This window comes from Mustela lutreola, chromosome 2, assembly GCF_030435805.1.
Source record: "Mustela lutreola isolate mMusLut2 chromosome 2, mMusLut2.pri, whole genome shotgun sequence".
Lineage (NCBI taxonomy): Eukaryota > Metazoa > Chordata > Mammalia > Carnivora > Mustelidae > Mustela > Mustela lutreola.
Window position 1 is genome coordinate 178,746,496 of NC_081291.1, and position 13,725 is coordinate 178,760,220.

At 34.5% G+C, this 13,725-nt stretch overlaps 1 protein-coding gene across 1 annotated transcript; it reads right to left on the reverse strand.

Moving 5' to 3' along the window:
• Positions 1-10,756: 10,756 nt before the first annotated feature.
• Positions 10,757-11,686, reverse strand: LOC131825935 (olfactory receptor 5K3-like). The gene has a single exon (XM_059165260.1). It carries the CDS (start codon positions 11,684-11,686, stop codon positions 10,757-10,759), a length of 930 nt encoding a protein of 309 aa, XP_059021243.1.
• Between the last annotated feature and the right edge of the window lie 2,039 nt (positions 11,687-13,725).

Here is a 13,725-nt window from a genome sequence, read left to right on the forward strand (position 1 = left end):
GTGATATAAAATAAGAAGCTTATCTAAGATCCTTTTCCCCAAATATGTGCATACAGCTTTATTCAAGGTGAAGTATGACAGCTGTCTAATCAAACTGTGTCTGTCTACAAGAATGGAAGCGAAAAATACAGTGTTTACTTGAAATTTTAACTTTGTAAACTATAAGAATTCCAATTCAGCCAGATAAGAGGATTAACCTTATTTTACTTCACCTTTTCTGTTTTTTGTCTTTTTGTTTCTTAGCTTTCCTTAACATCAGTAGGATTTTCAGTACAACCAAACCATTTTGGACTTTTGCTCCCTGCCTCCTCACACATCAGGCTCATTAAGAGTACTTTCTTTCCAAAACTACTTTGGGTCACAGAGCAAAATTTTCCAACTCCTATCTTATTTATTCTAGCTCAGTACCATGAAGAAGTTTCCTCCATAATGACCCACTGGAGCTTAGAAAACCTACCAAAAGACCTAAAGCTTTGGGTGCTCATTGATTTACAACTAAAGTTTTTATTTCTTGTGGTAAAATAAAGTACCTTCCTTATCTAAATCCTTTCCTGGTGTGTATCAACATTATTTAACATTTTCTAATTCAGTCATTTTTAATAAATATGTCTATAAACATTGAACTTTTAAAAAATATTATTTATTTATTCCATTACTGTAGATTTGACAGGTTTTTAAAAATGTAACTTAGTAACTTATTATAATATCCTAAATCTGTCCTTTTTAAAATAAAATAAAAAAATGAGAAGAAACTCAATTGTGTGTCACGTTTGAGTTGATTTAAATGTCAATATTTTAGGATAAAGAAGTACAGGATTCTGAACAAGTATATCTGTGGTTCTTCAAAAAATGTCTTGTTTCTGGAGTCTCTGTTTTACATTCCAAAAAATATGGGAACTCCTTGCCCCATTAGTAAATAAGAGCCTCTTCAACCATTATGTTTCAGAGTTTTAAAAACATGTTTTCAGCATATTTTTGTCACCCTGTGTGTCCTGTTTAATGTGGATAGATTTTAAAAAAGTCATATAAAAGCTGTGGGTATTTGTGTTCTATAGCACAGAAATAATCAAGTCTGCTTCTGACTTACAGTAGAGCCAGTACTACTCTGCAGCTGATTATTGCCTATGCAGTTGCTGCTTACTCACTTTTCTACCTCTTCCTCACTCTTCAAGTATCATGACTTTCATCACCTTCCGTAGAAGGCAGAACACCTAAACAAAGATGCAAAGCATTTGAACATGGGTTTTTAAATTATTGACTAACATGGCATTGTTGTATTAGGAAGTTATTTATTTAGGACAATGTCCCTGCCTCTTGTCAGCCCAAAGCTGTCTGTGAATGTCAGTCCAACATCAGCTTTTAATATGCACTGTGGAAGTCAGGTACTATTGGACTTTGTGAGTTACAGCCTCACTGGTAGCATCCTGAAGCATGGAATGCTGGCACCATAAGCCCTGGTGTTGAATATATGTTGTGGTTGGTATTTCTTTTCTTTTTTTTTTTTTAAGATTTTTTATTTATTTATTTGACATACAGAGATCACAAGTAAGTAGAGAGGCAGGCAGAGAGAGGGGGAAGCAGGCTCCCTGCTGAGCAGAGAGCCTGATGCATGACTTGATCCCAGGACCCTGAGATCATGACCTGAGCCTAAGGCAGAGGCTTAACCCACTGAGCCACCCAGGCGCCCCTGTGGTTGGTATTTCAAGCACATTTCAAAATAGCTGAAGTTATCCTCTCTTGCGAAGACTATTTGTTACAACATATGGGCTGGGTTGTTTCGTTTGATGTGAAAATTAGTTTTCCAGCAGCCTCTTGCTTCTAATCAGGTAGAACCATATGAATTTGCTGATATTTGACTATTTTTTATTAAAACTAATAGTAGAAAATCAGTTTCAAATCAAGTTTTGTTAATCTTTTTTCACCTAACCTTTGATAGCAACCCCCAAAGTTAAAACATAATTTTTAGATTTTTCTAAGTATGAATTTTATGGTAATTTAAGAAACATGTTTGAAAGTCTTAATTTTATGGTTCTTAATCTTACTAAATAATGTGAATAAATATTTTTATATCCTTTTAGGAAAAGATTCATTTCTTTTTTTTTTTTTTTACCTTTTTTATTATGTTCTGTTAGCCAGCATGTAGTACATCATAAGTTATTGTTGTAGTGTTCAATGATTCATTAATCATGTATAGCAACCGCCAAAGTGTCCCTCAAAGGTGACTGTATTGGCAAAAGATGATTAGGAGGATATTGGTGGAACCATTGGTGAAACAACCTGCTGGTTTTCCTGGAAAAAATGCAGGAGAAAATAGGGAGGAACTTGCTTCAAGTTAGAAAGACCCTCAAACATTATCCTCACAAACCATGCTTCAAAGGGGCCCAAATTAAATTGCTTATGAAAGTAGAATAACTTATTCCCCAAGGCATTTGAGAGAGAGTAATAGAGTGCTCATGCTATTGCTAGGAGTTAATGGATCGTAACAGCTGGTTGTGGTCAAAGAAGGATAGAAGAGGACGTATGATAAAACCATGGTCATCCAAAGTGACTGTGTGCGCACTGCTTCCTCTGAAGAACAACATCAGAGTCTCTACACTGCAGAGAAATGGACTTCTCTCTATCTTTCTATCTCTTTCTCTCTTCTCTCTCTCTCTCACACACACATACACACACACAAAATATCCACCCAATTCCTAAACAAATAAACAGAGATATAACAAGATCCAAGGATGAATGAGTATCCAGAGTTCTATAATGTATTATCTGAAATGCCAAATTCTCAACAACAACAAAGTCGTGAGATAGGGAAAAAGTGTTACCTATACACCACAAAGTTAGCAGAGAACACAAACTGCCTGTTAAAGTAATAATATATTGGATTTAACAGGAAAAAAAAAACCTTAAAAATAATCATGATAAATGTGTTCATAGAACTAAAGGAAACCAGGATTAAATAAAAGAAAGGAAGGTATGAATGTAATGTTATGTAAAATAGACTATCAATGTAGAGAAACTATAAAGAAACAATGAAGTGGAATTTCTGTAATTGAAAAGTACAACTGAAATCTTAAAAGTCACTGTGGAAGCTCAACTCTAGATTTAAACTGATAGCAGGAAGATTGGTGAATTTGAAGTTATATCAACAGAGAGTATGCAATCCAAATGATGAAGGAGAAAAAGAATGAGAAGAAATGCACAGACCCACAGAGAAATAAAGCCAACAGTAAGTGCATCAGCACGGGCTTTTGGGAGTACCAGGAAAAACACATTTCTGATAGAAGACTTGTATAAGAAGATCCAAGTTGTTTGTTGTTTGTTGATAAACAATGAACAGGAAGCACAGAAACAACCCAATAAAAATTGTACAAAAGGCCTGAGCAAGCATTTTACCAAAGAAGAAATACAGATGGTAAATAAGCATATGAAAATCTGTTCCACATTATTTGCTATAGGGAATTACAAATTAAAACAATAATGGCATAATATAAAAGAAATCTAAAAAAATTTTAAAAGATACCAGTTGTTGGCAAGAATATGGAATGATAGGAGCACACACACATACCTTCACTCTGCCAGCTGACAGGACCCAGAAGAAAAGACATTGAAGAAACAGTTATCTTCCACTGGTCTATGTGTTTGTTTTTATGCCAATATCATGCTGTCTTGGTGATCACAGCTTTGTAATAAAGCTTGAAATCAGGTAACGTGATGCCCACAGTTTCATTTTTGTTTTTCAATATTTCCTTAGCGATTCGGGGTGTCTTCTGATTCCATACAAATTTTTTGGATTATTTGCTCCAGCTCATTGAAAAATACCAGTGGAATTTTGATCAGAATGGCATTAAAAGTATAGATTGCTCTAGGCAGTATAGACATTTTAACAATGTTTATTCTTCCTATCAAAGAGCGTGGAATGGTCTTCCATATTTTTGTGTCTTCTTCAATTTCTTTCATGAATGTTCTGTAGAGCCCAGATATGGACCCTCAACTCTATGGTCAATTAATCTTCGACAAAACAGGAAAAAATATACAGTGGAAAAAAGACAGTCTCTTCAATAAATGGTGCAGGGAAAACTGTACAGCTATATGTAGAAGAATAAAACTCGGCCATTCTCTTACACCGTACACAAAGATAAACTCAGAATGGATATCACCTTACACCAGTTAGAATGGCCAAAATTAACAACACAGGAAACACCATGTGTTGGAGGGGATGTGGAGAAAGGGGAACCCTCTTCCACTGTTGGTGGGAATGCAAGTTGGTGCAGCCTCTTTGGAGAACAGTGTGGAGATTCCTCAAGAAATTAAAAATAGAGCTTCCCTATGACCCTGCAATTGCACTCCTGGGTATTTACCCCAAAGATACAGATATAGTGAAAAGAAAGGTCATCTGTACTCCAATGTTGATAGCAGCAATGGCCACGGTTGCCAAACTGTGGAAAGAACCAAGATGCCCTTCAATGAACGCATGGATAAGGAAGATGTGGTCCATATACACTACGGAGTATTGTGCCTCCATCGGAAAGAATGAATACCCAACTTTTGTAGCAAAAGGGACTGAACTGGAAGAGATTATGCTGAGTGAAATAAGTCAAGCAGAGAGAGTCAATTATCATATGGTTCACTTATTTGTGGAGCATAACAAATAGCATGGAGGACATGGGGAGATAGAGAGGAGAAGGGAGTTGGGGGAAATTGGAAGGGGAGGTGAATCATTAGAGACTATGGACTCTGAAAAACAATCTGAGGGGTTTGAAGTGGCGGGGGGTGGGAGGTTGGGGTACCAGGTGGTGGGTATTATAGAGGGCACGATTGCATGGAACACTGTGTATGGTGAAAAAATAATGAATACTGTTATGCTGAAAATTAAAAAAAAAAAAGAAGTAATACAAAAAAAAAAAGAGAGAAAAGAAAAAAAGAAACAGTTATCTTACCTATGGTCCAGATTTGGGTTCTTTTTTTTTTTTTTAAAGATTTTATTTATTTATTTGACAGAGAAAGATCACAAGTAGGTAGAGAGGCAGGCAGAGAGAGAGAGAGAGAGGGAAGCAGGCTCCCTGCTGAGCGGAGAGCCTGATGCGGGACTCAATCCCAGCACCCTGAGATCATGTCCTGAGCCGAAGGCAGTGGCTTAACCCACTAAGCCACCCAGGTGCCCCCCAGATTTTGGTTCTTAATACCATTTTCCAATCAAAGGAATTAAGTCTACTTGGAAAAATAGCTGATGTGGTGAATAGGATAGGGTAGGGTAGGGTGGAAAAAAAATATGCAGGATGAGCCTGAAACATCTTGTAATGCCAGAAAATTAAAAAAAGAAGAAGGAAGGAAGGAAGGAAGGAAGGAAGGAAGGAAGGAAGGAAGAAGAGAAAGGAAAGAAAGAAAGAAAGAAAGAAAGAAAGAAAGAAAGAAAGAAAGAAAGAGGAAAGAGAGAGAAAGAAAGGAAAAAAAGAGAGAGAGGGAGAGAGGGAGGGAGGAAGAAAAAAATCAAAGCTAAAGAACAAACAAACACAAAACTTCCCCTGCATACACAGCGATGGATGTATGCCAAAGGGACACAGGAACCTATGGAAACAGCTCTCTGTGGCCAAAGCTAGAATGATTTGAGCACCAGAATTAATGGAGTAGTATTTAATTTTATCGAAGTATAAAATAAATATCCATGATTCTATACTGATGTAAATAGAGGATTGAATGTATAAATAAGTGAGGTGAATAGACACATCTTCCATGCAGAAGAATTCCAGATTATATAGATACTTTGCCCCATGGAGGTGATCCATTTCTCTCTTTTCTGTAAGTGTAAGCTGTGGATAGTGACTTCTTCCTTACCCAACACAGTAAAAGAAAGTGGAGAAAGAGCAGTTCCACCATGGAGAAACCTGGCAAACTCTACCTCAACCAGGTGGTCAAGTTCAACATCAAAAGAGTTACAAGTGATGAGGACAGTATTTGCCACCAGTAGGATGTAAAGAAAATGGTGATTTACCTCTGTGGCTTTTCTCCTAAAAAGCTCTCCCTCCAGTCTAATCATGAGAAAAATGTCAGAAGAATCCCAGTTCACGGACATTCTACAAAATGCCTGATTAGTACTTCTCAAACCTTACCAAGGACATCAAAAACAAGGATTGTCTGAAAAACTATCACAGACACCTGACGACTTAAGGGACATGATGACCAAATATAAAGTGACATGCTGAATGGGATTCTGGATTCAGGGACAATAGATTAAACTATGGAAATCTGCATCAGGTATGAATTTCACTTCATCATCATGTATCAATTTTGGTTCATTAATTATAACAAAAGCGCCATACTAATGCAGGATATTAATGACATGAGAAAATGGATGTGTCATATAAGGGAATTCTCTATACTATCTTTATTATTTTCTATAAATCAAAATTGTTTGAAGACCTTTAAAAAATGTATTAAAATCTTTGAGGTAAAGTTTTTTTTCTCAGAATGAATCCAGAGAACACTTGGGGATAAACAATCATCAGTCTTCTGCTTCCAATGATAATAATTGATTCAAAAAATTAAAGTCATCAGATGCTAAAACTGTTGATGAAAAATTATTAGAGAACAAGAGAAATTCACATGAATTTGTGAACAATAGACAATTATGAACAATAGAAATTCACATGAATCTTCACATGAAGAAATTCACATGACCTTAATATATCACCCTAAAGATTGATTTTAATAGCAAGGATATAAGTTACCTTTATCATAGAGTTGAGGGGACCACCTTAATGAAGTAATCAGTGAACAGCATCAGTTAACAAGACAAGTTAATGTGATAGGCCTCATGATGGGAGAAGAAAACAGTACAAAAATAGAGATGGTGGGATACTTTAAATGATGTCTGACACAAATATTTAAAAATTTTTAAATGTCATAAAGGAAATAAAAAGCAAGAAATTTATTCTACATTACAGGAGATTACAGAATGATAATAAAGCAAATAATGGCCCTTAATTGAATTCTTGATGAAAAAATAAATTGCTAGAAAGGACAATTTTGGGAAAATTGGGAATAATTTTAATATGAACACCATATTAGATGATGATAAATTTATTTGGGATAATAATGACATGATGGGATGCCTGGATGGCTGAGTCAGTTAAGTGTCTGCCTTCATCTCAGGTCATCATCCTCTGGAGTCCTGGAATCAAACCCCAAGCACCTAGGGCTTCTGCTTCTACTCCTTCCACTCATGATCCCTCTCTCTCTCTCTCTCTCTCAGTCTCTCACATAAATAAACAAAATCCTTAAAAAAAATGATTTGGCAATGTAGGAATTGTCTTTTTTCTTTTGAGCTTTATGTTGAGAAATTTATGGATAAACTGTCATAATCTTATATATGTACATATAGATATAAATTCATGTATTAAATATGTATATATACACATTTGCAAATGTGATATTGGGCAAATGTGATGTAAGGTTAACAATTAATCATCTTGATTTAAAAAAATTCATGGACATTCAACTTTTCTGTAGGTTTGAAATTTTTAAGAATAAATCTAGAGGAAAATGTCATTGATTCACATTTTTCTGGATCCTCTGCCCTATTTCTCTGCCCATCTTACACATTAGTTTCTTGTAAGTTTTCCTCTCCTGCTACTTTCACTTCTTTATGTTGTGTATAACATGACTTAGTGGTTAAGAACATGGATTTTGGAATTGATCTCTATATTTGATCCCTGAGCTCACCTTAATACTTCTGTGGACAAATTATGAAACCCCTTTTGTCTCACATTTTTTCAGTGGGCTTGTAGAAAATTAAAATATAGAAATAAAAGTAAAAAACTCGACAGATATGTTAAGTAGTTAAATGGATATTGATGAAAGTTATTTGCAAGTTAAAAGGGTGTGGGTGAATTAATTTAAAATAAAGCAAAAATGACATGAGGCAAGAGACATGAATGTATCTGCTAATATTTATTCAATTGTAATAAAAGCATTACTTCCAAACAAGTTTAATGGTAAGAAGATCTACTGTATTTTTGAAATGAGAAGGGATGGTTAATTCCAGAGACCCTGGGTCTGCTTCTCTGTGATTCCCTCAGTTATGACCTCATTAGTGTGTTGACTTCATCTCCAGGCTGGCTTCTCTTTTGGTGGCAAATGGTTGTAGACTGTGCCAGATTTCATATCCACAAAACATGGCATTCAGAGGAAGAAAGCTGACTTTTTCTGGTGAATCTCTTTTAAAATAAAAGAAAAATATAACCCAGAAACTTTCAAAAAATTACCTCTTTTGACTCACTGGGCCCAAGTAAGCCACCGACTCTTCCCTTAACAGACCTCTAGGCTTCAGTGTTGGTAAGGGTTGGAAGCAGGTGGCACAGAAATACAAAAACAGAATTTGTGGTACCCTTTGAAAAGGGAAGGGGACCAATGCATGTGAATCGGACAACCCAAAGTATCTCCTAAAATAGACAGTGGATACAAAGGAACACATTATTTGAACTCAGGTATCTGGATTCCTTTACACTTTTAAAAAATGTGTTTAAGACCCTGTAGAGCTTTGTGTTTGTGGGTTACAGCTAAAAGTATTTACAATATTAGAAATTAAAACCAAGAAATTAAAAATATTCACTGACTTCTTTAAAAATAAAAATAATAGACATGTCATACATTAAATTAAATTATTATATTAAAATATATTAATGGAAATGGCTAATGAATGACCAAATGTGTCAGGTACCTTTTCGAGTATTAGTGGTAGGAAATCGGTCACAACTAGGTTGGTACTCACAGGAAGAAGACAGGCCTTCATTTTATTATTGGGTAGTCACAGTTTACTACTTTTTCTTTAAAATGTGCTTATATCTGTGCCCTCCTCCCCTTTCATCCTCCAGTGTCAGCTCTCATCATTTAATATATGAATTCTGGCATTTAGCCTCATTGTTTCTAGCCTCCTTCCAATCAATTGACAGATTAGTTTTCTGAAAAATACAATAATACTACCTGGTTTTAGGAAGAATTCAGTATCTGATGCCTCTGAGATAAATTCAGATTCCTTAGTGTGGCATTTATGATTCTCAGTAACCTGATTCCCTTCCATCCTTATTTCCCATATTCCACACCTGTTAAGGATAGTTTTGTCAGCTCTGTGACTCTGTCCATGGTTCACCTCCTTCTTCCCAGTTCCCACTGTCACACTTATCTCCATAAACATTGTGGTCATACTCATTCCTTTTTTCCTCCAAACATAATTTACTAAAAATCATTTTTAAGGGACATCTTACTTCTGATCCTGCATAAGGACTAAATATCCCACGTGACAAGGCTCTCCATTTCCTAAACTTCCAAGCAACATTGATACAAATTTGAGCTCAACTTGAATCACCTGGTTGAATTTGAGCAAGTCACTAAATGTTTCAAAGTATGAGGATTTTTATTGAGAAAATTCATGAAAAATTATATCTAACCAGTTGGTAGGTAATATCTATTTAAGGTGTAGCTTTGTGTCTAGCAGATAACATGTTTTCAGTAAATTATTCTTATTCATATTTGTATATATAAGTGATCAATAAATATTTATGTTTAGAGATTTAGAAATTTTATTATTTTGTGCCTTATTTGTGCTTACAGTATCTCCAACTTTTTGTTAATGCTATTAATTTATCAGTAATTTACATTGGAATAAATACAAGTGGGTGGAATTCCTAGTAACAAACATGATAAGTAATATCAAAGAGAAAAACACCTTCATTAAGATTAAAGTATTCAAAATTGCACTTCATTTTTGATGGACACCTAATCAAAATATATGAAAATATCCAAATCTATGTGGATTTTGGTATGAATACCATCTATTTCTTTTACAGATTGATAAATCAAAAATATACAGATACACTCAGAAAACATGAGAGTAGAATTGACTAACGCTAAAGATAAAAGTCTTTTTTATTATAAATCTTTACTAGTATTATTTTCTTGTCTTTAATAATTTTAATTGTGGCAAAAAGTAAATAACAAAATTTCCCCTTTTAAGGGTGAAAATATTCTTTTTTTAAAAAAAAGATTTTATTTATTTATCTGACAGAGAGAGATTACAAGTAGGCAGAGCAGCTGGCAGAGAAAGGGGGGATCCCAGGACCCTGAAATTATGACCCAGGCCAAAGGCAGAGGCTTAACTGACAGCCACCCAGGTGCCACAAGGATGAAAATATTCTTCTTTTTCAGAATAGATATTCCATGTGAATTAATATTCAAATATAGTCTCATGAAAAAGACTCAAAGAAAATTGGGAATCAAATACATACAGTGTACATCTGACAGATGTTGTAGTTTAAGAAGGGATAAATTCTTGAGAACATAGAATGTGCCAGACTTTATAAGATTATGCTTTGGAATTCCAGAAATTTGTCAACAATATTAAATGGAGGTGATCTTTACATATACTCATTTGTATTCCTAATATTTGTTGTATTTGTTGAAAATTATAACTTATCACTCTTTGAAGGAATTAGTTAATAGTTTAGCTAATCTTTTTGTGACCTCAAGAATAATTATTTCATTCATTCTTAAAGGGAGCTAGTAGCTAAGATTTTGGAATACAGTGTAGCAGAATCTCTCCTTGCAGAACTTATTTATTTGACTCCTATACTTACTTGTATTAGTAATTGAATATTTTATGAACAAAGTGGTACTTTTTTACTTTCTCAATATTCCATGATTTTGAAAATCATTTTTTTCAAATTTAAATTAATTTTCCACAGGGGATGATTCTTCCTTTAAAATTTTATAAAATTTTCTTTATAACCTTTTTCATAGCATTTATTACTTCCTTATTTCTTAGACTATAAATAAAAGGGTTTAATAAAGGGATCACTAGAGTATAAAAAACAGCACCAGGTATATCTTCATCCTCTTCTTTAACTGAATGTGGTCGAATGTACACAAAGAGAAGAGAACCATAGAATATTGAGACAGAGAGAAAGTGGGATGCACAAGTAGATAAGGCTTTGCCTCTTCCCTCTTTGGATTTCATTTTGAAAATCATAAAAAGGATGCAGAGATAGGAGATTAGGACTATTATAATAGAGAAGACTTGAATTGCACCTGCAAAGATAAATAGCATCAATTCATTGATATAAGGGTCAATGCAGGAAAGCTTGTATAACGGAAAAACATCACAAAAAAAGTGATTAATTTGATTTGACCCACAGAAAGTTAACCTAAAGAGAAACCCTACATGAATCATGGGATGCAGGTTTCCAGCTATGTAGGCCCCTGTGATCATCTGAATGCACACTTTCTTTGACATCATGGTGTGGTACTGCAGTGGGCTGCATATGGCCACATAGCGATCATAGGCCATTGCTGCCAGGAGAAAACAGTCTGTAGTTTCAGCAAGGCAGAGAAAATAAAATTGTGCCATGCATTCATAGAGGGAAATTGTTTTGTCCTTAGAAAAGAAGTTCTCTAACATTCTGGGGGTAATGGCACAGGAACAACAGGAATCCATCAAAGCCAGGTTGCCCAGAAAGACGTACATTGGTGTGTGAAGACGACCCTCCATAAAAATCAACATCACCAGGCCCAGATTCCCCACCATAGTGATTACATAGATAGTGAGAAACACCACAAACAGGAGGCTCTTCAACTCTGGATGATCTGCAAATCCTAGGAGGATAAATTCAGTGGTCAAGGAGTAGTTATCCTCAGTCATATCCACCTTCTCTGTTGAGAGAGGAATTCGGGAAATATAAGATTCTAATTTAGAGTGTATATAACTTTCCTTCTAACTTTTTCTTTTTACAACAAATAGAGGAGCTTCTTCAAACTTCCCTTAGTATCTCTGGATGAAGGCACACAAACCTCTAGGGGATAGTCATTCCCCTAACATGTCATTTTTACAATCTCAATTGTGAAAATCAGCATTCCTGTGAATATTTTTGTAATTGCAAGAAGAATGCTTACAATTGAAAAAGTTTGTCTTCATGAATTCATGTATGAATAGTGTATAAATCTTGCATACCCATATTTGTAACATTGTTGACAAAGTATTTCATTGTCAATTTTTGTATTAAAGATTCTTAAAATAAATTTACCATCAATTATCATATATACACATTTTTGTAACTGAGCACAAAGATTTCATATACTCTTCTGGTGGAGTGAATGGCTGAAAATAGCATTCAAGAAATATTAAATTTACATCTTGGGAATTGTAGGGAGATCACAAAGTTTAAGTATAGGACTTTCATCCTTAAAGAAAATTACTTTGGCTATCCAAGAAAGTAAATATCTGTATATTTTCACCTCTTTCATCACCTTCTCTAGGATTAGATCCATTTCCATAAAAACTGATTTTGTCCATCCCATCATTCCTGTTGATATTTCCCAGATATATAAATCCTCTTCTTCTTTATGTAAAGAATAGTTTACATATAATGTTACTTAAGAAAGTTTTAACTAAATGCGCCAGACCACACTGATTTTTTTTTTTTTTTTTTTTTTTTTTTTTTTTTTTTTTTTTTTTTTTTTTTTTTATTTAATTTTTTAAATTACTTTATTTTTTTTTTATTTTTTATTTTTTATAAACATATATTTTTTATATACATATATTTTTATCCCCAGGTCTGTGAATCACCAGGTTTACACACTTCACAGCACTCACCAAATCACATACCCTCCCCAATGTCCATAATCCCACCCCCTTCTCCCCAACCCCCTCCCCCCGGCAACCCTCAGTTTGTTTTGTGAGATTAAGAGTCACTTATGGTTTGTCTCCCTCCCAATCCCATCTTGTTTCACACTGATTTTTACTCCCTGCATTCTCAAGCATATACTATATATGCAGCACAATCCAGAATTGCTTGTGTATAATATACATGGCTTTTTCCCTATATGCATGCACAGTTTTGTTATTAGAACTGTAGACATTTGAGTTTAGTTATGACTTATGAGTTGTTTGTGTTATAGAGGAAAAAGGTACTGATTCCAGTCCTAGCTTCAATCACCTGAGATAGGTGAACTTGTCAGTATACTACCACTGATCCTTAATGATCTCTTTGCTTTCTGCAAATTATGACTGCTAATTTTGAACAAGAGCCTACAATGGAAATTCTTGGAAATCAATCATTAAAAAAGTTTTATATCATTTTCTTATCTGAATTGACGCATCCACTATTTTCCTGCTTCCTAAGAAACTTATATAAGATTTTCTGATGTATATCACAGTAGTTTGAAATCCAGTAAAAATAAGCTTGCCTGTATATTTTAGTTTTATACTACTTAGAAAAAGAAAAAAAAAATCTTAACATGATTTTTGAGATGGGGCTCCTGGGTGGCTCAGATGGTTAAGTGTCCCCCTTTAGATCAGGTCATGATCTCCAGGTCCTCCAGTTGAGCCCCATGTCTGGCTCCCAGCTCAGCAGGAAGTCTGCTTCTTCCTCTCTCCCCCTCTCCCCCAGCTTGAGCTTTCTGTGTCTGCCCCTCTCTCTATCAAAAGAATAAATTTTTTAAAAATTTAAATATGATTTTCAAAGACAAATTTTGTTTTACCTCAAAGTCTATTTTCTATGATGACATAGGGATCCATTAGGATATTTTGACCAATGTGTATAATTATGTAAATTCTCCATTCAAAATGGGTTTATTTTTCCATAATGAAAACATCAAAATATAGGCACAGGTAGAATGTTTTATTTTCTTGTTTTAAAGTACTAAAGATAAGCCATTTAATTATTCAGCTATGTTAGAATT